Source organism: Oryctolagus cuniculus, chromosome 1, assembly GCF_964237555.1.
Source record: "Oryctolagus cuniculus chromosome 1, mOryCun1.1, whole genome shotgun sequence".
Classification (NCBI taxonomy): domain Eukaryota; kingdom Metazoa; phylum Chordata; class Mammalia; order Lagomorpha; family Leporidae; genus Oryctolagus; species Oryctolagus cuniculus.
This window is the reverse complement of record NC_091432.1, coordinates 150,489,729-150,514,803: the sequence shown is the minus strand read 5'-3', so window position 1 is coordinate 150,514,803 and position 25,075 is coordinate 150,489,729. Positions and strand designations below refer to the sequence as shown.

At 39.6% G+C, this 25,075-nt stretch overlaps 1 protein-coding gene across 7 annotated transcripts in view; it reads left to right on the top strand.

Annotated features, from left to right (window-relative positions):
• TLE4 (TLE family member 4, transcriptional corepressor) overlaps positions 1-25,075 on the top strand; it is a 166,106-nt gene that overhangs the window by 47,367 nt on the left and 93,664 nt on the right. For 4 of the 7 annotated variants that reach the window (XM_070050442.1, XM_070050438.1, XM_070050451.1 and 1 more), the window contains exon 6: positions 8,799-8,873. The exons of the other annotated variants lie outside the window; for them this stretch is intronic. In XM_070050442.1, the coding sequence (XP_069906543.1) occupies positions 8,799-8,873 (75 nt within the window). The remainder of the gene's footprint in view (positions 1-8,798; positions 8,874-25,075) is intronic. 7 annotated transcript variants of the gene reach the window in all.

Sequence of the window (25,075 nt, the reverse complement as noted above, 5' to 3'; positions counted from 1 at the left end):
GAAAAAATTGTGTTCCAACTAGAATGCCTTTTGTGTGCAAATTTAACTTAAAATTTATTTTAATTTTACCTTATTAGCTTGCTTGCTTTCTTTTTAAAAAGATTTATTTATTTATTTTAAGCATGGAAAGCCAAGACACTCTGGCAAAAAAAAAAAAAAAGTTACAAAGGGAGGGAGACACACACACACACATACCACACACACAGAAGAAGGGAGGGAGAGAAGTTGGGTGAGTTGGTGCGTTATCTTCTATCCTCCCAAAATGGCTGCAATGGCCAGTGCTGGGCCAGGCCAAAGCCAGGAGCTAAGAGCTTCTTCTGGGTGTACCACATGGATGCCAGGGGCCCAAACACTTGGGATGCTTTCTGCTGCGTTTTCCAGGTGGTTAACAGGGAGCTGGATAGGAAGTGGAGTAGCTCTCACACAAACTGGCACCTATATGGGATGCAGTGTTGCAGGTGGTAGCTTAATGCTATGTCACTATGTCAGCCTTCCTGCTAGCTTTCTTAATGAGTAGTACCAAGCTGTATTTTCCCCAGAATGTCGTAGATTTATTTCGGCATTCTTCATTGGATTTAAAAGACAAAAAATAACACACAGTTACATAATAGTAATAACATAAGTGTATTTGAGTTACAATTACAATAGGTAGACTACCTAGTCATATCAAATGATACATAAATTTGTATTTTGGATGTGCCATAAATTTGGTCCTTGTAATTTGATGGAAAACAAACCCTGAGATATGGGTAGATCTCAACTGCTATTTTTTGCGGAGGTACCTTTGTTAATATGGCATTGAATAATGCTGAACCACGTTTTGCATGTATAGAATAATTGTGAAATGAAAGTTGAAAATGATCTGTCACTTAATTGTGCCGGAGGGAAGAAATGAGCAAAATACAGTGGTTACATTCACTAGTGATGGTGTTATCACCTTGTAATGGCACCAGATTAACTCATTTTACTGCTTATTGACTTTGTAAGATATCAATAGCTTGTGATGACCTGGTTTGATATAGGTGGACCAGGCTGAAATCACCTTGATAAGCATGCAGTGACAACCCTAACACCATCTCAGAGTTCTTTAAATACCAACAGCTTGCACAAGGGACATCTGCTTCCCAGTTGGTGGGCCCACTTTGTCAGTTCTGGTAATGTGTGTGGTTTTTTTTTTTTTTTTTTTTTTTTTTTTTTTTTTTTTTTTGGACAGGCGGAGTTAGATAGTGAGAGAGAGAGAGAGAGACAGAGAGAGAAAAGTCTTCCTTTTCCGTTGGTTCACCCCTAAATGGCCACTACGGCTGGTGCACTGAGCTGATCCGAAGCCAGGAGCCAGGTGCTTCCTCCTGGTCTCCCATGCGGGTGCAGGGCCCAAGCACTTGGGCCATCCTCCACTGCCTTTCCGGGCCACAGCAGAGAGTTGGCCTGGAAGAGGAGCAACCAGGACAGAACTTGGCACCCCAACCAGGACTAGAACCCGGGGTACCGGTGCTGCAGGTGGAGGATTAGCCAAGTGAGCTGCGGTGGCAGCCCAGTTCTGGTAATATACTATGACAGCGCCGTATGTTGAAAGAACATCCTACGATGAATAGTACACGTGGATTAGGCTTCAGAGGATTTGGCCTAGGTTTCTGATTTTCACATTAGACATAGTAAAACTTTTCATTTTAAAAATAATTTTTCTCACAATATTGAATGAATCATCAGAGAGCTTAATTCTTTCTCATGTTCCATGGTTGACTATTTTGCTTGATCTTTACGACCTTGTTTTATGGTGACAGTTGAGTTTTTGGTAAGATCCATATGGTAGCATTATGACCTGCTTGATCTCGGGAAGTGAAAGACGATTCTCAGAAGGTTGAACTTTTTTCCTCTGCAGGTTTAAATGTGGCCTGTATCTCGAGGCAATAATGCCAACCCTTATTTATGTCTTAACAATTTTATGTGTATTTGAGAAACTTGTTTCTTTACTTTCAGTTAGGTAGTGATTGGATGATGATTATTGTAGCTAAACTTTAAAGGACTTTGGAGTAGAACAACATTGTCTGAATCTGTAGTTTTTGTGTAGATTTAAATTATTAAAGTTAAATAGAATTAAAAATTTAGTTTCACAGTGACACTAGTGTTCAGTGTCCACCCATATTGGCTAGTGCCCTCTTTGTTGTTAACCCAGATACAGATTTCCAACACTGCAGAAAAGTTCTGCAGGACAGCACTGAAGTTGTAGTGTTAACTAGAAGTATCAGTGAAGAATACTTTGTTTCCCTGTGCGACTGGAGAAGGTAAGGCCACTTGATTAGTAGGAAAAAGACTTGTGCAGCATTTCCTGCATTTTGCTCCTCAGAGCTTCAGTCCAGTGGTCCACAGCCAAAATCCTTTGGGAAGCTCTGCATTCATGTTCACCTTCTGTGAGCTTTGTAGCTCTGAGAAGCTCTGAAGTTCACCGGGTGTTTGCCAGAGTGCGCCTGGGTGGCTTTTTTGTTTGTTTTCTAAGTAATACCTAATTCTTAGTGGAATTAACATTTCTTGGGATACTGTTAAGCAAAGGCTAACTTAAGGATTTAATTAAATTTAAAGTTGATTTGCACCAATAAAAGAGTTGGTATAAAAGGCAGTAGGATGTTAGCCCGACTTATCAGTTGTAGAATGACGTTTTGTGCTCGGCTATGCCTGGAGTATTTAGTAGTGTTCTAGTTACATTTAATGTACCAGTGGAGTGGCCTGAGGATGGGTGGCTAAGAATCAGTAACATTGTTAGAATCAGTAGCAGAAAAATTGTTTTGTGACCTGAGTATGTTTAACCTAAAGAGAGAAAATTGAAGACACGCATTACACCATTTCAAATACCTAAGGGTATCAGTCCTGTGGAGGAGAATTTAGAGACAAAACTGGGTCCGGTGAGAAGAAATTATAAGGGAGGTACATTTTAACTCAGTATTAGGGCTCATTATGGTCGTGAGTTCTTTTTTGCAGCCAAAAAAATCTTATGTGCTACTGGCATCTAGGTTTCCTGATCTCTAAATACCATTTCTAGTTCTGAGTTTCTGTGAGTGGCTTTTTATGTACTTGTGGCTAAAGGTTCCTTTTGGTGGGAAGGATTGGTCTGAGTTCAGGCCTTAAGTATCTTTTACTCTAGCATCCTGCAGTATGGCACTTTAATTGTTCTCCCTTCTGTATGGTTTACCTCCGCCACCTGGCTTCTTCACTGTCCCCGGATCCACCTTACTAAAATGCAGAACTGAGAGTATGCAGCTGCTTAAAAATATTTAATAATGTGTGTCATTTTGTACCAGGATAAATTCCAGCTTCTTTAGGTATCACACAGCCCCTCACAGTGTGGCCTTCTGCGCCCCTGCTTCATTTCTCACTAATACATGTTTCCATAGAGAATGCCCATGCTAACTCATGTTGTCTTCATGCATTTGCCTTTGTTGGTCTTACCATTAACTTCCTCTTTCACCTGACAGGGGTTTTGCATGTGTGTGTCATATCTACCCAAGAAAGCCTTACAGAATCCACCCCTGTGCCTGGATCTCCAACAGTGTCCCCTCTCTGCTGGCCTCCTTTAGCCACACAGCTTCTTTCTCCTTCAGGGAGCTTAGCCCAGTCTCTTCCCATGCCTGGAATTCTTTTCTCCTCTCTTCTCATCCACAGAACTGCAAATCTGTCAGGTCAATTTTAAGGAATCATCCCCCAGTACAAAGATTATATTAAAATATTTTCTTGATAAATGATCACAGAGCATATTGTAATTTTCTCATGAAAGTTATCTTCTAGTTGTAATTATAAAGTTTTAGTATTATTAATTCCTGGATTATTTTCTTTCATAGAGATTATGTGTTCAAGGGACATTGCTTTCTTGTTTTCATCACTCTAACCTCAGTGCCTGGTGCACAGTAGGGACTTAATAAATAGTTGTTTTTTTCTAAAATTTTTTTTAAATTTATTTGAAGGACAGAGAAAGAGAGAGACAGATTGATCTTCCATTTGCTGGTTTACTCTCCAAATGGCCGTTAACAGTCAAGGCTAGGCCAAACAGGTGCTAGGAATTTGTGGATCTCCCATGTGGGTAGCAGGGGTCCAAGTAGATGGACCATCATATGCTGCCTTCCTAGGTACTTTAGCAGGGAGCTGAATCAGAAGCAGAACAGCCAGAACCCAAACCAGCAGTCATGTGGGATGCTGGTGTCACAGGCAGCAGCTTAACCTGCTGTTCCAGGACACTGGTCCCTTAATAAACATTTTAATGAATTAAAAAAAGAAAAAGGCATTCCTCATAGCGTAGAAAGTGTGCTGGTCATTCTCCCCTCTAACTTCTCAAAGTAATTTGTATTCTGCATTCCTGTGGTATAAGACTTGTCCCATGTTTGTGAGTGCTATGAGAAGCAGGCCATTATGTCTTCCTTTTGCACCTTTGTGTGCTGTTAATGTTAATGTTAATGTCCTTCATTGTAAGAATACTATTCTGTTATAGATTTCTGCCCTTAATACCCTCATCAGTAGGGGGAATATTTTTGAAACTTCTGAGTTGTAATGTGGAGCTTTGTGTTGGCTGTTCTTTCTTAGCAGTGCCACATTTATTGTGGTGCCCTGTAGCATTGGCATGGTGGGTATTCCCTTCTGGGAAATGTTTAAATACCTGCTGCACATGTCTTAGTGGTCTTTTAAGGCCCATTGCTCAGCCAGCTTTCTTGGACTTATCATGAACTTAAATTGTTTTAATCTCTCTTGGAAAAAAAAGAAGAAGGAAGAAAGAAATAAAAATCTTAAATGTTTTTCCTGAACAAATCTGAAAAATAATTTTATGATGATGAAAGTAAGTGGGCAAGTGACTAGATGTGCAGAATTTCCTTTTATCCAACCATGCTTGCATATCTTAAATCACGATGTTTTTCTTTTCCTTTTTTACATGTCTAATTTGATTTTTTTTTTTTTAAGATTTATTTGAAAGTCAGAGTTACACAGAGAGAGAAGGAGAGACAGAGAGAGCTCTTCCATCCACTGGTGCACTCTCCAGTCAGCCACAATGGCCAGAGCTATACCAATCTGAAGCCAGGAGCTTCTTCTGGGTCTTCCATGCAGGTGCAGGGGCCCAAGGACTTGGGTCATCTTCTTCTGCTTTCCCAGGCCATCACAGAGAGCTGGAGCAGGAGTGGAGCAGCTGGGACTCGAACTGGCACCCATATGGGATGCCAGCACTGCAGGTGGCAGCTTTACCTGCTACTCCACAGCGCCAGCCCCCACAGTGTTTTTCTGAAGTCAGTTTTATTGAAGTATAATTTAAGCAATGTAAAATTCATCCATTTTAAGAGTTAAATTCAGGCCGGCGCCACGGCTCACTAGGCTAATCCTCTGCCTGCGGCACGAGCACCCCGGGTTCTAGTCCCGGTCGGGGTGCCGGATTCTGTCCCGGCTGCTCCTCTTCCAGTCCAGCTCTCTGCTGTGGCCCGGAAAGGCAGTGGAGGATGGCCCAGGTCCTTGGGCCCTGCACCCGCATGGGAGACCAGGAGGAAGCACCTGGCTCCTGGCTTCAGATCGGTGCACCGTCGGCCGTAGTGGCCATTTAGGGGTGAACCGACGGAAGGAAGACTTTCTCTATCTCTCTCTCTGTCTAGCTCTGCCTGTCAAAAAAAAAAAAAAAGTAAAATTCATTGATTTTCAGTAAATTCACATCAGGATTGTGAAACCATGACCACAATCTAGTATTTTGTTTCTAGATTTTTTTTTAAAGAAAATTGTAAATCACAGTATGTTAAAAAAAAACAAATAATTTGAAGATTTTGTGTAGCGGGTCTTTCACATCCCAGTTAGAGGTCCCCTTCATACCCTTGGCTTATTAATGTATCCTTAGTGGCATTTTATGTGGTGGTGCAGAGGGCACATTTGAACAGGGAGCTCATATCTGCATGCTCAGCTTGAGCAATAAGAAAGCAATAGGACTGTTGCCTTCTGCAGATTGACCTAGGCCAGAGTGGCTGTCACCACTTGGGGTGTGGTGGCAGTGGGGATAAGCAGGAAGTGGGAAAGGAAATGAGATGAGGGTGGAGTGGGAGGAGAGGACAAATGGGGACGGGACGGAGGAGAAAAGGGAAAGAGAGGGCAGACATAATAGGAAAGCCATCAGGGTTCTGAGAAGATGTGAAACACTGGCTGTGCTCTCTGAGTCAGAGAGCTTATTTGTTGAAGTCTGAAAGTGGGGAGAAAGGCGCACCTCCTGGATCCATTTACAGGAGTACTTTGGGTTTCTTCTTCCCATGCTCATTTTTTCTCTTTGTGTTTGTGGTCTTTGATGCCTTCTTCCTGAGTTTTCATTGTCACACCTTTGTCCATGATGTGACATGACTGTGTCTGAGTGGCAGTGTCAGGGCTCTTCTGTGCTTCAGACCCACCCGGCAGGGCCTTGTGTGCCTTAGGGAGCTTCTGCTCAGGTCCTCAGCCAGCAGTGGTTCACAGGCTATAAGCAGCAATGGGGAAGTAGCATTCTGCACTGCAGGCAAAATTTAGAGACTATAATAGCCCATGGCCATTGCCATCCTAAAGGAGGAGCTGAATCATGACTTCTTTTATCATTTTAGCTTTTAGCCAGTTTCTTTCAGAGCACCTAGTTTCGGAGTTATGGCTCAGTAGGGTGTGTGTGTGTGTGTGTGTGTGTGTGTCTGATTTTCTTAAAAAATGTACCTGATTTTTAATTCCATGCTAGAAAATATCCCCACTGCCTAAGGCACCTTTACCCATCTTAACAATTGGTATCAAGTTTATGAAGCAAGAGTTGAACAGTCTTCATGGTAGAAAGGCCTTAAGTAGATATATCTTCATATCTGTTTCATTGAACTGTTCTTGGAATATTTAATATAAAGTAGATAGTATTTCAGTAATATGGAGCTGTTTCAATATATGAAGAGATGGCAGAATAAAAGTTTAAAAACTTAACGTTGAATGCATGAATGACCGACATGCTTGTTGAATGTGTGAATATGTGGTCCATTGTTTCAGATTCTTGGAAGTTTCTGAGCAGCCCTTGTTGAATGTCAAAAAGTAAAATGTGGAAAATTCCATAAAATTTTCTGTTCACGATCTGACTTTGGGGGTTAAATGAATCCCAGAGTTGTGCATTTTTTTTTCTTTTTTTTCCAGTACTGCCATTTTTCACAACTCTGGGAATAAGCTCTGTGCTTAGCAGATAGTAAGTGCCAAATAAACATTAGTGTGTGGTTAGGCTGGCTTTAGGGGAAGCTCAAGTTAATCTTACTGGCTACTTTATCCTACTGTGCCTCGCTTTTCCTTCTAGTGTTTCACAATCCCATAGGATTTTTATTTTCTTCCCAGAGAGAATAATTTATTTAAAAGTAAGAGATACAGATCAATATAAAAAGACTTTGGAATTGCTTTTTAAGCACCTATTTTGAGATTGACACTCCTATAGTTTTGAAAAATATGTAATGTTTAATGCTGAGTCTATTAAAAACTTAAAATGCAGTGCTCTGTTACTTGACATTTTCTTTTCTGTTAATTATAGACACAAAATACACATTTCTATTAGGAAATCAATGATGAGAAAACGACATTGTAGATAATTTAAGGCAGTTTCCTTTCTCACATCACCTCCCCACTCCCTACATGAAGTAAGGTGGAATTCATGGTCACCCTAGTTCATCTCAGAAGCTGTGTATTTGAGAGTTTGGGATTAGAGACCAAGGTACTTAAGGAGGAATTCCACATTATTTGACAGCTCTTTGTATATATTAACCAGTCTGATGGCTGAGTTTCATGTTCACTTCTAATAAGTGAAGAAAGTTAGCTGAATTTCTTAGCTGAGATCAACCAAAACAAGACTCTTGAGCCACACAGAGGAGTGCTTGTTTCACAGCACAGTCCCTTTGCTTCTTCATTCACTAAACCTAGTTGAAAGAAGCCCAGATAGACCTATTTTAGTCCCAATTTGAGTCTGTAGATACTAGAGTGTTCAAGTGTATTTAGTTGGGAATAATATTTACATTTTGGTGGTTCTTGTACAAGCACTTGTGTATGTCCAGATGTGAGTGCCCCCATGCAGAGACTTCTGTGCTGCTTAATTTTTCCAATATTATAAACATTACTGACATCAGTTGTTGCTCATTCTCTTCAGAACTGAATCATGAGTGGAGGGATTTTCCTATACTATCCATGCTGGTTTTTCTAAAGAAGTATAACTTAAATTTAGAGGTTTTAGGTTTTCTATGACACTTAAAAGAAATACCTGCAGGCTTTTATTTTATTTTTATCTTTTAAATATGCAACCTTCATGACAGGAATTAAAACCTGAACACTTTTCATATTTTCAGAAGAAACATAAACACGAAATTCTGCATGCCCTCTCCAGTGTCTACTCTTAATAACTATTAGGGCAAACATTAAATATTTCTAGAGAATGATCTCAGAAGTTTTTACATAGATGGCAAAGAGAAAAATGGTTACAAAGAAAATGGGGTATGGGTTGGGTTTTGTTAGTACTAGTGGAAGCCTTTGGTCAAAGTGTTCTACTGACGTTTAAGCTGTCCATGTTAGTTATAGGGGAGCATCCTTCCTGAGGGCTCAGAGATGGTGCCTGCATTTGGATGCCTAGTTATCCCTCAGCATTGTGGACTCCAATGTACCGTAGACGTGTGGTCATCCACTACCCGCAGCTTGTATTTGGAAATCTGGAGAGCCCCCAAATGCTGTTTTGCATGTAATTGAAGTTAGAAGACATGTTAGGAAAAGCTGTTCTTTATTGAGTAGAAAACAAATAATTGTATTCTGTTTCTGATCTTCATTTATAGCACCAGCAACAAGTGGTGCAGGCTGTGGAACGGGCCAAGCAGGTGACCATGGCAGAACTGAACGCCATCATTGGGGTACGTGGCCTTTCCATTTTAGCTCTCATCTTAGTGTTTGTCATCAGCTCTCTCGCTCTCTTTTTAAACTTTGTTCCATCAAACGGGCAAAAAGCAGCAGAGGACAACAAGGTGAAATTAAACACTTTCCCTTCAATTTCAAAACTTTGGCACCCATTCATACCTATTTAAGTTGATACGTTCCTGAAAACTCCTCTTTATGGAGACTGCTTAGTTGTCATAGTATTTCTTTTCTTTGTAATCAGCTTCTGTCATTAGCCTAGACCAGAAATACACACACACAAACACACACACACACAGTCTGTCCTGATGATTTGATTTCTTTTATCTTTCCTCAAATGATTTTATAGTGTATCTTAATACCATTTCTAGTGAAATGCGTATTTTCCCATCTCCCCTGCTGCTTACTCTTCTTCCTCTGTGATTAGTGGTTCTTTTGGGCTAGTGTCCATTCATTGAAGAAATTATAGATTAACTATACATTTTGCAAAACTGATGGACTTGCTGGAAAATGCTTCCTGGCAGTAATAGCACTGATGTTGTGTGGAAATCCTGTGGCACTCATGGGTTTGGGCAGTTACTCTAACTCCACTTAACAGATTTTCATCTTAGGTGAAGGTAACAAGTAATTAAATCATGTGCTGCAAGACTTGGAAATAATAGTAAAGGTGAGAAATCTTAGCTATAAAGAGTACAGTATTCACCTCTATGCAGATGGTACAAGCAGTTCCTTAGGTTATTCAAATAGAGACACTACTATACTTACTTTCTTCTTTCTGCCCTATCCCAAATACTTTCTTTTGTGTATAGGTTATACACAAAAGTCTTTTCTCTCTTTACCCCTCAGTGTATCAAACACACTTTGAAATGCTAATTATTCCATTTACTTTCATTAAAATTCAAATTGCTGAGTGAAGATGCAGATAAGGGTCCCTGATAATCAATCTGAAGTGAAGATATTGCTTCAATTATGCCTCTGTCTTTTAACAAGGAAATCAGAACTCTGGGATCACAGCCATGGTGGGGGCGCAATAGTCTGATTGTAGCTTATTTTTTGATGGACTCTTTGGAGCTTGATTTGTGTCGTCCTGACCACACAAAAAAACTGGGAGTAAATTAGCAGACATAATAAATGGAAAAGAGTAATCTTCATTCCTACCAAGTACTGCCTTGGAAAGTAGAGGCTGAAAAAGAACAAGCCACAGAGTCCCGGGTAACATTTGTTGTATAGTTGTGTGTGTGTGTGTGTGTGTGTGTGTCTGTGGTTAGGGACGCATACATTTCACAGTTTGTTTTTATTTCCTAGAACTTGAGAAAATAGCAGTGTATGAAATACTTCAAGAAAGCTGAGAAAGCTTTAATTGTAGAGGAATATGTACACATTGGCTGAGCTTGCCTGCGTGCGTGCTCACATACGTTCCCGTCGGATTGGGAAGGCTTGTATATTTGTGTTAGCGTATCACCACAAGTCGGAAGGGGCAGAACCTACATTTCTTGTCCACTGCATAGCTGTTTGTGTAGACAATGTGCAGAGTGATACCCAGTAAGAGAGCTTGCTGACTCATTTCTAGCTTAGTGTTTATTAGTTGTATGAATGGCTAAAATGCAAATAGTCATCCAACTTTATGCCTGATTGACAGCTTTTTCTAGGAAAACAGGTTGCTTTGCTTCTTTGAGTCTTAGTGACTGTCTGGATGTGTAGAGATGAAACTAAATCAAAAAAACATTGTTTTAAGTTGGCTATTTAAAAATATGAGAGAAGATGTAAAATGAGAGCAAATCTCCTTCCCTTTGCTTCATGATATCAGTACGTTTTCTAACTGTTTTGTATGTTTCATTTTTACATGCTTCGTTTTAAAAAAGATGGCAGATTGCCTTTTCTCAGGAAAAACGCTGATTTATTAGACTGTAGCAGGGTTACTGACAGACATGTTGTATATAAATGGATTTAATTATTAAAACAAATTTAATTTTGTGATCTGGAAACTTCTTTGGGAAACTCAGAGCTGTATGTTATCAAAACAGCATGTGTTATAGTTGGTGATCTGGTAGAAGTTCTAAGCTGTTTGTATCTGAGCAGAAAAAGGAGTCAAAATCGCATAATCTGACTATTCTGATGAGTAGATTGCGGATTTGGAAAAACAATCCCAGTGGTTCTAGGGAAGAGCCCAGTTACAAACTCATTTGATGCTTTTATGCCACCAAGGTTCTTTTGGTCTGAATAGTTTCTCGAGTTGTAACAGTGTGAATTTTTTTTTTTTAAAGATTTATTTATTTATTTGAAGAAAGAATTACACAGAGAGGGAGAGACGGAGAGAGAGAGAATCTTTAATCTGCTGGTTCACTCCCCAAATTGCTGAAATGGCTGGAGCTGAGCCCATGTGAAGCCAGGAGTCAGATTTCTTGCAGGTCTTCCACATGGGTGCAGTGGCCTAAGTACTTGGACCATCTTGCGCTGCTTTCTCAGGCACAGTAATAAGGAGCTGGTTCAGAAGTGGAGCAGCTGGGACTTAAACCCGTGTGCATAAGGGGTGCTGGTGCTATTACCTGCTTTGCCACAGTGCTGGCCCCAACAGTGTGGAATTTTAAATGCACCTGCTAATCTGTGTCCCCCTGGGCATGGCTATGTTGTGAGGTGGTAGTATTTTTGACCTGCTACCAAAAATAATGAGGGGTCATTTGTTTTTGTTGCTTGATTTTTAGAATGCAATCAGCAATGATTTTATGCCCTAAAGGAATGACAGTTTTCCCTCTAAACAGGCAAAGACCCAACTAAACCCCTGCAGGTCTTCATTTATTTATCACTACATATGTATCTGTTTTATATGTATGCACACCATCCAGACAAGAGCAAATGTTCCCAGATTTAATGAAATCTGATGAAGCACCTTTTTAACTCTGCAATATTATTCTACCTTCATTGGTAAATGAGCCAAACCAGTGATCCATGCAGTTTAAATGCAAAATGCTGAAGTGAGCCTGAAACCTGGAGAGGCTGCTGTTCTCTTGACAATAAGCTAGTTGTGTTTAATGGAATGAAACACAGTTATAATGATTTCTTTCACAGGTCATGTTCAGTTTAAAACTGTTGATAGATTGAAATAAGTTAAATATCATTTATCTTTTATTTATAAGGAAGAAAACCAGGAAAATTCCTCTGTGGTTCTCTATATTTAATATTTTGTGTTTTGTTTTTGAATTGGTAGTGTTTCCCATTTCCTTGAAGCTTTCCCTGAATTCTTCCAAATAGGCTGGGGGAATGTTATGTATCTGGTTTCATCTTGTCATGTGTCCTACTAGCCCCTGGCTTTTTAAATTAGAATCTCTGCAAGATCACACTGTTGGAACAACACACAAATTGTAGTTTTAAATCAGTAATATGATCAAATTAGAAATGATGTTTTCATTTCCTGTATTATTAAATTGAGTCATCTGACTATCTTAAAATGCTTTTTAAATCCATTACACTATATAATCAGAGCATGCTGTGTGAATGTGGTTTTGCTTAATAAAGGAGGCTAACTTGGAACCTCATAAGAATTTCAACCAAAAAAAGCATTAAAAAAGTTTTGTAACTATGAACCTTGGGGGAGAAAATGTTTGGCTTATAAAAATAGGAAATGTGGTTCCTTTGGAAACACCTCGCCCCACTTTTTAAACCTTACTCTTTAAGGAAAAGAAATGATAGAAATATGAATTTTAAAAAAAGCATCCCCCACCCTGAAAAACCTTTAAAAACAGGTATGCCATGGTGTTGTCGGAAAATGCAGTTTAGCACTAGAAATGCTGAACCTCAATTTTTAGCAGTGACATTTTAATGATAGGAAGTCTGCAAAATTATTTGCCATCAATTGTGAAGGCAATAACAAGCCTTGGTGGTTTTTCACACTCTCTGTGTTAAGTGCTTTCAGAATGACAGCGTAAACTGTGTTAGAGAACTCCAAGGAAGTAAAACTGATTAAAATGTTCATGCTTGAATGGTGCTGATGGAATAGTTCATTTGGACTTTCTCTACCTCCTGCAGCTCAAGCTGAAATATTAAAATTCAGTGGATTTAAATCTCTCTCCTCTCAGCTCAGGAAAAAAACATTACATTTTAATAGGTTTTAAACCCATAATTCATTGGTTTGGAGCAGCACTATTAAATCTATTTAAATATTACTTGTATTACTAAGGAAATGATTTAAATGACTTTGCCTTTACCATCCTATGTATTGGATTTAGTTTAAAAAAGAAGACAATACCTTTGGGGTATTTTTTTTCTTCCTTTAGCATTTTGTTTTATTGTTCTTATTATGTGATTGCCCCTTAAAATTTTATATATATGTATAAAATATATTATTACATAAAATTTATGTGTGTGTGTGGTGGGGGGTGTATGTATGTATTCATTCCAGATTGGCTTTCTGGCAGGTGTTATAGTGTGACAGGTTCAAAATGTGTGTCCATCGCTTTCCATTATGTATTTTTTTTTTTAATTTGAAGAATCATGGGTCTTTATTTTTATTTGTTTGAAAGGCAGAAGGGCAGAGAGAGAATGGCAGAGATCTTTCATCCTGATTTTCTTCCCAAATGCCTTCAGGAGCCAGGGCTGGGCCAAGCTAAAGATAAGAGTCTGGAATCCAGTCTGGGTCCCTGGGCATGTGTACTTGAACCATCACCTAGTGTTCCTTACGGTGTGCATTAGCAGGAATCTGGAATCAGAAGCAGAGCAGGCCCTCCAGTATGGGATGCAGACATCCTAAGCAGTGTCTTAGACTGCTGTACCAAATGTCAACCCCCATTATAGATTTTGAAACTGTTAAGTTTTGAAGGCATTTGGCTGAGCCATTGTAATTTTCCTTGTCATCTTTTAAAATAAATTATCCATTAGTTACAGAAGTGTCTTTTTAAATAGATTAGCCCTTACAGATACAAGAGTACAAATAGGTAGGTGCATATTAAAACAAATGTGCGTGTTTTCTCCTTCTTTATATCACAGGTATATAAATGCAAAACTTGAAAAAAATTTAAATATACTACTTCCCATTTATAACAAAAGGAAAAATTTATGAAGTATCGAAATGCTTTATTTTCATTTCTGTTGTTTTTGCAGATAGAAGATGTTCGAGAGGTGTTGGTAATGATGGGTCTAGGGCATGGCTGACCCACAATGCTGAAGCAGTGCTGCCTTTCTCGGGCTCACCCTTCACCTTTTAGTCCCTTTCTCTCTAGTCATTTCACTAAAACAGTGGTCCCGGGGGTTGATAGTGCCTACTTTCAGCCACTCTGCATAGAGCTTACTTTCCTCTTGTGCTGTGGGACTCCAGCCTCTATTTCGGTATGGACAGCCTGGAAAGGTGAGGGTGTCACGGTATCATTATTGGGTAATCTTGGAATCTGTGAAGAAACAAAAATCAGAGAACACTCCCTGCCTGTCTCTCTAAGGTAATTGTGAGCTGCTTTCCATCCTGCTCCACAGAGGGTCTCACTTAGGAATGTATGCTTATTTGTGTCTCCCTCTCCCATTAATTTTCCTTGCCTGATTGGGATCCCTTCAAAAACACTTCGGTCCCCTTTTTTCCTGGAAGGAACCAAGACACTCAGGCTTTGACTTCATAGATTGAAGCTTTTTGGGGTTTACAGTGTAGAAAGGTGATTATAGTCGCTTGCTAGAGTTAAGATTTGTTTTCTGATGTGAGTTCTGTGCATAAAATATGCTTTTACAGCTCAGCTTTCTTGTTCTTTTTTTAAATCAGTACTTTTCAGTAAAACTTAAAGGTGATCTCGTTCTTGTTCTGCTACTCCCAACTTGTTTCCACTCGTGTTTTCTAAATATACGCAATATGGAATGAACTTGAAAATGACTGATAAGATAGATTTATGTTTTATCAGAGATTGTTGTTTCAGCTTTGTTACCGTGTTTACTAAACAGTTTGCCTGGAGCTTAAAGCCTTTATAAGTAGCCAGCCACTGACTGTATCATGGGCACTGCTTGGTAGGAGAGGTTGGTTTGAAGGTGTCCTCCGGCTTTGCGCGTGTAGGGGCTTACCTGCTCTTACAAAGCTGTGAGGGTAGGAAAGCCAGCACAGCTTTGTATCACATCTATCTTCTTTCTGTTATGTCTGCCTTCCTGCCTGCCCCTTATACCTTCCTCTCCCCCTTTTTTCAACTGGTTCATTTACCATGGAGCAGGTGACTACAGTATTGAGTGATGTAGTCATAATCTAATCTTTCTGCTACAATTTGATGAGGCTCTAAGAGGCAGTAATTTCCCTTCTCTCATAACAAAGACTCACATTTATTTATTTATTTATTTAGTTCTGCCTCCACTTCAGAGCTCCCCCCCAAAACACTAAAGAACAGAATCTCTAGTTTGTGCTTGTGGTTGGCACTCCATTAATTGCTATCATAGAGCTTCTCTGAAAGAAATTTCTAGAAGCAAGTCACTCAATTTCCCTCTCTCCCAAACTGGTGTTAACCTAAAACGCTACTGTTTCTCATGTATTTGAGGAGGATCCTCCATCCCACCCTCCTCCCTCCATGTACTTTCAAATTCCTAGCTGCAGGTAGAGTTGAGCACACAGTTACAAGCAGTACCAAATGTGTCTTGCTGGTTGCACCTGATGTCCTTAAGGTATGTGGGCATTCAGTTCCATAGGAAAAAAGGAGCTTCCTGGATCTGCAGATGTATGTGTGTTTCATTCAGACCAAAGCATAACCAGCTGAGCCTGTGCAAAGTGGAGGAGAGTGATGAAGCAGAAAGCCCTTTTCACTCAATTTAGCTGCAAGTTTGCAATGGCAGATTATTAGCCAATTTATGAGTATATTTGTACTTTATTATTATTATTTGAAAAGCAGAGAAAGAGATAGACAGAGATCATCGATCTGCTGCTTCAGTCCCTAAATACTGCCTCCCAGGGTGTTCACATTAATAGGAAGAGGAGCTGGGACTCAAACCCAGGCATACATTGAATGAGGGTATCCCAAGATGGGGCTTAGTGGAAAAGCCTCTTTCATATGATTGGAGTGCGTGTGTGTGTGTGTTTTGGCTCCCCTACCCTGTGGTCTCTCACTTTGAGCGGTGGTTAATCAACGACAGGTAAGATCCCACTACCCCACCCTTTTTTTATTTGAGGTTTATTTATTTTATTTTTGAAAGAGGGAGAGACAGTTATCTTCCATTCATTGGTTCACTCCTCAAAAATGGCTGCAACTTCCAGGGCTGGGCCCCCAGGAACTTCTGGTGTCTCACATGGGTGATAGGGGCCACACGCTGGGGCCATCTTCCTCTGCTTTCCTCTGCTCGGAAGTCGAGTAGGGACACGAACAGGTTCCCAAGTGGGATGCCAGCATTGCAGGCAGTGGTTTGACTCTTTATGCCATAACACCGGCCCCTCTGGCTCCCACTTCTCTAATTCTCTGAAGACTTCTTCCCACCAGTTTTCTTAGAAGCAAGATACCAACTCCCATTTGATCAGAGAGCTTTTTCCTTTTTTCCTTTGTGTATCCAGCCTGCCTTCTATCCCTCAAAGCTGAGAGGGAGAGAGGGAGGGAGGATGGGCTGTAAGAGAGGAAAGCTCACTCCAAACAGAGTACTAAAGGCTTAATGACTGGCTAGTACTTAGGTGGAGTTTTAAGGACTTCTTGTTTTGTTGTTCTCAAAGCTCCCTAGGAAATCAGTTGGTGAATCCTTTTACCTTAGAATGGATTTGAGGTCTTAAAATTTGTTTTTCCCCCAAGGACTAATGTGAAAAAGTTAGAATCCTTTAGTGATTAGCAAGAGTGATTTAATGATGATATTTCCTCTTTGACTCATTCAGAGAATATTTTAGTACTATCACAAAATCCTTTTAAAGGGGCACATTTTATTTTCATTTTGAATGATACTGTTTTCTGAGATGCTCCTCATTACATTAATGCCATCTTATTTAGGTTTTGATAGTTCTAAGTTTCATGGTTTTACATCTTACTACATGTAATCTACTATTGAAAATTTGAATTTCAGCAAAACTCTAGTTTCCAAGAATAACAGAAAACAGAAAGAGTTAATAGGAAACATGGTAAAAGTAAGGCTAAATGGTTTTCCAAATTTTTATATATTTGGAATTGGGATTCCAGATATACGCATTTATTATTGATACTCTCTCTTCTTTTAAATCATATATATATTGGCGGGCGCCGCGGCTCACTAGGCTAATCCTCCGCCTTGCAGTGCCGGCACACCGGGTTCTAGTCCCGGTCAGGGTGCTGGATTCTGTCCTGGTTGCTCCTCTTCCAGTCCAGCTCTCTGCTGTGGCCTGGGAAGGCAGTGGAGGATGGCACAAGTGCTTGGGCCCTGCACCCGCATGGGAGACCAGGAGGAAGCACCTGCCTGCTGTAGCAGCCACCTTGGGGGTGAACCAACGGAAAAAGGAAGACCTTTCTCTGTCTCTCTCTCTCTCTCTCTAACTCTGCCTGTAAAAAATAAATAAATAAATCATAAATATTAAGGTATAGTTTACAAAGAGTAGAATTGACTCTTTCTTGTGTATAGTTCTGTGAGTGTGGACAGCACAGGAAACCTGTGTAACTGCCACCATAGTCAAAATACAGAGTTTCTTTACCACTCCCAGTTACCTTGTTCCTTGTTATAGTTGGTTTTATTCATACTGTAGCTTTTGGCAACCACACACACACACAAAAGTTCTTTCCCCCCTGCCCCCTGCCCCCCCCCCCCCACACACAATGAGCCTTTTTTGAGAATGGTAGTTTCTTTCCTTTAGCATAAGGGATTTGAGATTTGTCTTTGTGTTGCCCACATCAATAGTTAGGTCCTTAGGTTCCTGAAAGATTTCCAGGGAATGGAGGTACCAGTTTGCTTATCCAGTTATTTCTTGAAGGACAATTGGTTTCTCTCTGCTTTTAGGCAATTGTAAATAATGCCACAAGAAATACTCACTTAGGTTTTTTTGTAAGAGAATATAATTTTCATTTTTTATGGGTGATTACGTAGGAGTAGGATTTGAGTGACACATAAGCATAGGTTTGACTTTCTAAGTAACTGACATACAGTTTTTCAGTGTGATCCTACTATTTTGAGAACCTTTGCGCAACACCCTTACTAGCACTTTGAACTGCAGGTCTTTGAGGTTCGTAGGTGTATAGTGGTATTCATTGTGTTCTCCTGTATTTCCTTTACAACTAATGATGTCTTTCTGTGTGCTTATTTGCCATCTCTTTAAATAAAGTATCTCCAAATCTTTGCCCTGTTTTTTTCTTTCCCAAGTCAGTTATTTATTACTACGTATTGAGAGTTCTTTAATATTCTGAATGTAAATCCTTTATGTATTTTTTTAAATAGATTCACTCAATTTGTCATTAGTATTTTCTTTTTAACTGCCTTTTGAAGAGCAGAAAATTTCGGCATTGATGACTTCCAGTTTATGAAGTGTTTTTCCTCTGTGGATCTTTGTTTTGGTGTTATTTTTGTAATCTTTGCCTGTCCCAAGACTGCAAAGATTTTTCTCCTAGATTTTTTTCTGGAAGCTTTATGTTTAGGCCTCTGAACATGTAACATTGTTTTGTGGTATGAGACTAGGTCAGGTTTCTTTGCTGTACAGATGAGTATTTAATTCAGTTGTTCCAGCACTGTTTTTGGAAAGATTGTCCTTTCTCCACTGAATTACCTTTGCATTACCATTGGTGAAAATCAATGACCCTTTGGGGGGTGGGAGTGTCTGTTTCTAAACTCTATCTGATCATTAAACTGTTCATGTCTTCTTTCACTGGTGTCACAAGTCTGGATCACTGTAACTTCATGAATGAGATTCCCATCACATTTTGTATTTGCTCTTCCTTCTTATTTGTTCTTTCTTTTCTGTTAAATTTTTATTTAATAAATATGCTAAAGTCCAAATACTGTATTTTGATTTGATATCTTATTTGGATTCCCCCTCTCCCTCCACATACTCATGCACACACAATTTTAGGCCAGGATGGAAAGGAAACTTAGAACCGCCAAAACCTAAATAAGATGGCATTAATGTAATGAGGAGCATCTCAGAAAACAGTATCATTCAAAATGAAAATAAAATGTGCCCCTTTAAAAGGATTTTGTGATAGTACTAAAATATTCTCTGAATGAGTCAAAGAGGAAATATCATCATTAAATCACTCTTGCTAATCACTAAAGGACTCTTTTTCACATTAGTCCTTAGGAGAAAAAAAAAATTTCAGAATTTTCATGTCTTTATTAGTATCCTTAAAGCCTGAATTATGGAAGAAAGGAAAGAATCCAACCTCATTATGAAACCTTCTTATCGTAAATCGTGTCTGTTCTGCCTCCCAACTGTTCTCTCAAGAGTGCCTCAGGTTTCCTCTAGCCCAGTGGACTGGCCACCTCTTAATTACTAGATCACCTTGTTCCTCCATTTGTTCATCTATACTTCATTCAGCACAGAACAGCCAGAGATTTTTTTCTGAAATATAAGTGGCATCCTATTTTTTGCCTGCTTAAAAACTTTCTGATGGCTGCCCCTCTCTCTTGCTTAGATAAAAGTCCGAATTTCTTACCATGTCCTATAAAATTTTTGAGTTAACCCTTCATCCAGTAGCACCTTTTGATTAGCTGCTATTGAGGTACATTGGCTTCTTTCTTTTGTCCCTGGATCACCCCAAGTGTGTTCTTCAGTGAGGTTTGTGTACCAGCTCTTCTGTTCTCTGGAGTTTTCTTCCTTTGTGGCCTGACACAGTCTTCCTTATATTCCTCTTCTAAGTTTCAGTTCAGAGTCTATCTCCTGAGGAAGAACTTACCTGGTTGGTGGCCCTATTTATGTCTCTGTCCCATTAGCCTTTTTTATTTTTCTCATAGCACTCAGCATTAATATGTTTCTTTCTCACTTAACCTTCACTGGCCAGTGAGATCTTCACTTTTATAGCTACAGTGCTAGAATAACAGGTGGCTCATAATTTTCAATAAGTACTTGTTCAGTAACTATTCAGTAGCTGAGTGTTAAATAAATGTACAATATTTTGCTTATAATTATTATTTAATAAATATGTTAAGGACCAAATACTGTATTTTGAGTTATCTTATTTGGATTCCCTCTCTCCCTCCACACACTCATGCACACACAATTTTAGGCCAGGATGGAGAGGAAACATGGACTGGTAGAAAGTACACAGTCCTGGGTTTCACATCTAGTATGGTATTAGGAATTTCACTTAAGTTTTCTTATTTATACAATCCAATGCAGGAACTGACAGTCACTAAGTATTAGCTAGTCTAACATTGTGTGATTTTTGTACGCTATTTTGATTATAGAGCTTGTGTTTTAAAACTTAGTCCTTTTGTGTAACAAGTTATTTCTATAGATTTATCATATCCTTAGGCTTTACTCTTTTCTCTGTAGGTATAACTAAAAATAGCAAACTTCATTTAGTCTTTGCTTTGTGTCAAGTACTGTGCTTAGCATTTACATGCGTTATTTTGTTTAATCTTCACATCAATCCCATATGGAAGGCAATATTATTGTCCCAGCTTTGCAAATATTGAAACCCAGGTTCTGAATGAGATTTTAGTTTTCTAAAGGCCATATGTGGGGGAAGTGGCAGAACTGGGATGCAGACTTTGACTTCAGAGCTCACATTTAACCATATGTTGTACTTGTCTCTTATTTGTTTTCTTGAGTCCATGATTCTTCTTTTTCACTGAGATAAGTTTACTCTTTGTCTTCAGATTCTCTGATAGGATTCTGTAGGTTTTAGTGTCCAGAGCTCAGATTTGGCATGAAAATGGAAATGAGGTATGCCTGCTGCACATACTAATCAATTAGCCTAAATTGTCTAAATTATGTTAGTATCATAGCTTAGATGGTTATTTTTGGCTCATACTGTATTTCTTCCTGTCTTTTGTCTCATACACCTATCTCTTATGTATATGATCCAAAAGTTGTCATGAATACCACTATTAAGGCCGATGTTTTAAACCTAAGTCTTTGGATCTTCTAGGTTTTTTCATGCTTGGGCATTAGGCTGTCTGTTAGCCCCCTGAAATGTTTACAAAATTCTGTGTGCATTGGAGAGTATGTGTATTTTTTTCAAGAAGGGAGTTTGTGGTCTTATGAGTCACACAGGATCCTAGGATGCAAAAAACTTTGAGGTGTAGTAAGAATGGGATTGTATATGATCCTGATGGAAATAGTAAAATATAATGGGATGCATATGTTTTTCTATAGCTGTGTAAGGTATATTACTGAATGGTTGTTTAGAAAGTTGGAATTAGGAAAAAATTTTACTATGATTTTTTATAATTTTTTTGTAGACTTATCATTTATTGTGAAAGACTTAAGAGAGCAGGAAAGATGGAGAGAGACCTTCCATCTACTGGTTCACTCCCCAGATGGCTGCAAAGGCCAGACAGAGTTAGGCCAGGAGCTAGGAGCTTCATCCATGTCTCCCGTGTTGGAGGCAGGGGCCCAAATACTTGGGGCTGTCTTCCTCTGCTTTTCTCAGGTTATCAGCAGACAGCTGCATCAGGAGTGGAGCAGCCAGGACACGAATGAGTGTGCATATGGGATTCTGGTATCACAGGCTGCTGCTTTACCTGTTTCGCTAGTGTCAGCCCAGAGAATTGGGGGTGGGAGGATTTCTTTATATTATGGACTGTTGGTGGTAGCCTAATTTCAGGCAGCAATGAGTGATGAAGCGTAGTGACTGGTGGAGGAGGATAGCAAAAGGGCCCTGCCAGCCAGTGGCCAGTAAGAGGAGACATAAAGAAGTTAGAATCTGTAGGGATAGCTATATTTCAGGTAGTCCTGTCTTATAAATTATTTCATTGCTTCATGATGAGCTGTGTACATTTTCTCAGCTCCTGTTTCTACAGCTTGAGAAAATCCTGTCTGTCCTATTTGTAAGAAGGCTATAATAATATTCATAGGATACAGAAATAATTGCAAGCTTTAAAAAATAATATTGGAAACCAACATCTAAACTACAGCAGCATCCCAGCATTCAACAGTCACCATTCTGATTGGTCAACAGCCACCAACATGGAGGCAAGATCTTCCTCCAGCAAAAAAAGCTTATGACTCCCTGAATGGTCATTCATACTTTTTCAAAATATAGTTCCTCTTTTTTTGATAGGCAGATTTTATAGTTCTTTTTAATTAAGATATATACTTTGTTTTTTTGGACATATACTACTGCACACTTGATAGACAACAATATAGTTATAAATGTAACTTTCACATGCACTGGGATAAAAAATAAATTTGTAGGATTGGTTTTACTTACTGCAGTGGCCTAAGGAAATCTACACTATCTCTGAGGTATGTCTGTATAGAGTTTTAAAGTAATAACTTGAGAGTTATTTATAGAAACAGCAGAAAGGATTCCAAGATGGTGGAGTAGGGAGGGAGCTTGTTGCTGTAGTCTAGGGGAATATAGTTTTTAAAAAGAGGAGAGAGCACAGTCTCAAGGGAAAATTAGGGAGAAAACCGCAGAGGAAACTGCACGCAACTTAGAGGGACGCTGTGGGCCTATGTGGAGGGTGTGGATGCACACAACTCAGGACCCCAGTAGCTGAGAGCCTCCACACTAATTTTGAGTGAGGTGAGACCAGACTGCAGCAGCCCAAGCCACTGGTGATAAAGCTATGGGAAGAGCTTGGTGTAGGTCCAGCTTGGAGCCCTGGGGGACAGTATACCTGCCGATTTAGAGGGAAAAACAAGGGGACACATTTCTCTCTCCCTGACCACCTAGCACTGGCATTCTGTAACTAGTGCTATTTTGGACATACATAACCACTATGCCAGCTTTTGTCCGCACACCCAGCAAGATGCCAAGAGGAGACGCCTGAGTCTAGCTGGGAGAATTGATGGGGTCTGGGTGCTTGTGACTGTATGAACCTTGTGTGCTGTGACTATGAAAACATTGTAGCTGTGTGGGAGGGAACACAGTGTGACCGGAACTTTGGGTAGTCACTGTGGGCAGCTCAATACACTCAGGGCTCCCTGATTCCCTGAGGGCCATAGCTACAGTATCTGTGCTCACATGGAGGCCTTCACAGATGCTTTGTGTGGTTCTTGTGGTAACGCAGATGAATATTGTACCCGCTGGAACTGGTGTCCAGACATTGGTTTCCTTGGAGGAGAGGAGGTGAGCCTGAGACTATACCAATAGCGCTGATCAAAAAAAAGGGGGGGTGGATTTCCCACTTTCAATTTGGGAGTCACCTTGGACACTGCCCTTACCCTGGAGCACTGAAAAGAACTCCCTGGCAACACCCAGCACACAACTCTGGGTATTCACTGAAAGAGTGGACACTCCACTAATGCACAGAGGATTAATGCAAACATAAGAGCCATCATGGTGGGGGGGAGGGGGGATCCAAAAATGCCTAAAGTTAAATGCAGCAATTCAAGAAAAAATAAGGAAGACAACATGATGCCCCCAAAGAAATGCAATAACACTTTAATACTAGAATGTGAAGATGAAGAGATTGAAGAAATTCCAGAAATGGAATTCAACAAATTGATCATAGGACTATTTAGAAGTAATCAGAAGCAAATCCACAAATTAAAGAAACCCATGCATTGCATGAATGAAAATTGGTCCCATTAAATTAGATTTTAAACAAGAACCAAAATGAAATATTGGAAATAAAAATTCAATAGAACAAATAAAAAATGTGATTAAAAATCTTAACAACAAAATCAATGAGGCAGAAGAAAGAGTATCCAAGTTGGAGGACAAATCTCTGGAAATTTTACAATCAATCCAAAAAAGAAACTAGAAAACTAAAAATCAGTATTGGAGATTTATAGGATATTATCAAATGACCAAACATATGGGTCATAGTCGTTCCTGAGCCTTGGAAAGAGAAGGAGGAGCTGGTGGTGTGGCACAGTAGGTTAATTCTCCTCCTGCAGTGCCGGCTGTTCCTCTTCTGATCCAGCTTTCTGATGTGGCCTGGGAAAGCAGTAGAAGTTGGCCCAAGTCCTTGGGACCCTGCACCCACATAGGAGACCAGGAAGAAGCACCTGGCTCCTGGCTTCGGATCGGTGCAGCTCCAACCGTTGCGGCCATTTGGGGAGTAAACCAACACAGGGAAGACCTTTCTCTCTGTCTTTCTCTCTCACTGTCTGTAACTCTACGTTAAAAAAAAAAAAAAAAAAAAAAAAAAAAAAAAAAAAGGATTAGAAGGCCATTTTAATGGAATGATTACAGAAAACGTCCTTAACTTGGAGAAAGAAAGGGACGTCCACATACAGGAGGCACATAGAACTCCTGATAGACCTGAACAGAAAAGATCTAAACCACGGCACATTGTGTAGTCAAAGTGGGATTTATCCCTGGTATGTAGGGGTGGTTCATCATAAGCAAATCAATTACTGTGAGACATCTGATTAACACACTGAAGAACAAAAACCACATGATTTATCTCACTAGATGCAGAGAAAGTACTTGATAAAATACAGCACCCTTTCATGATGAAAACTCTAAGCAAATTGGGTATAGGAGGAACATTTTTCAACACAGTTGAGGCAATTTATGACAGACCCACAGCCAGCATCATATTGAATGGGGGAAAAGTTGGAAGCCTTCCCACTGAGATCTGGTACCAGACAGGGATGCCTACTCTCACCATTGCTATTCAATATAGTCCTAGAAGTTTTAGCCAGAGCCATTAGGCAAAACAGAGAAATCAAAGGGATACAAATTGGGAAGGAGGAAGTCAAACTATCGTGATTTGCAGATGGCATGATTATATATGGGATCCAGAAGACTTCACTAAAAGACTACTGGAACTCATAGAAGAGTTTGGTAAAATGGCAGGATATAAAATCAATACACAAAAATCAATAGATTTTATATGCATAGACATTGCCACAGCTGAAAAAGAACTAAGATCAATCTCATTCACAATAGCTCCCCCCCAAAAAAAATACATTGGAATAAATTTAACCAAGGACATCAGAGATCTTGATAATGAGAATTATGAAACATTAAAGAAAGAAACGGAATAAGACCAAAAATGGGAAAATCTTCAATGTTCATGAATTGGAAGAATCAGTATCATCAAAAAGGTCCATACTACCAAAAACAGTTTATAGATTCAGTGTGACAACAATCAAAATACCAAGGACATTCTTCTCAAATATGGAAAAATCGATGCTGAAATTCATATGGAAATACAGGAGACTCCAAGTAGCTAAAGCAATCTTATACAGTAAAAATGA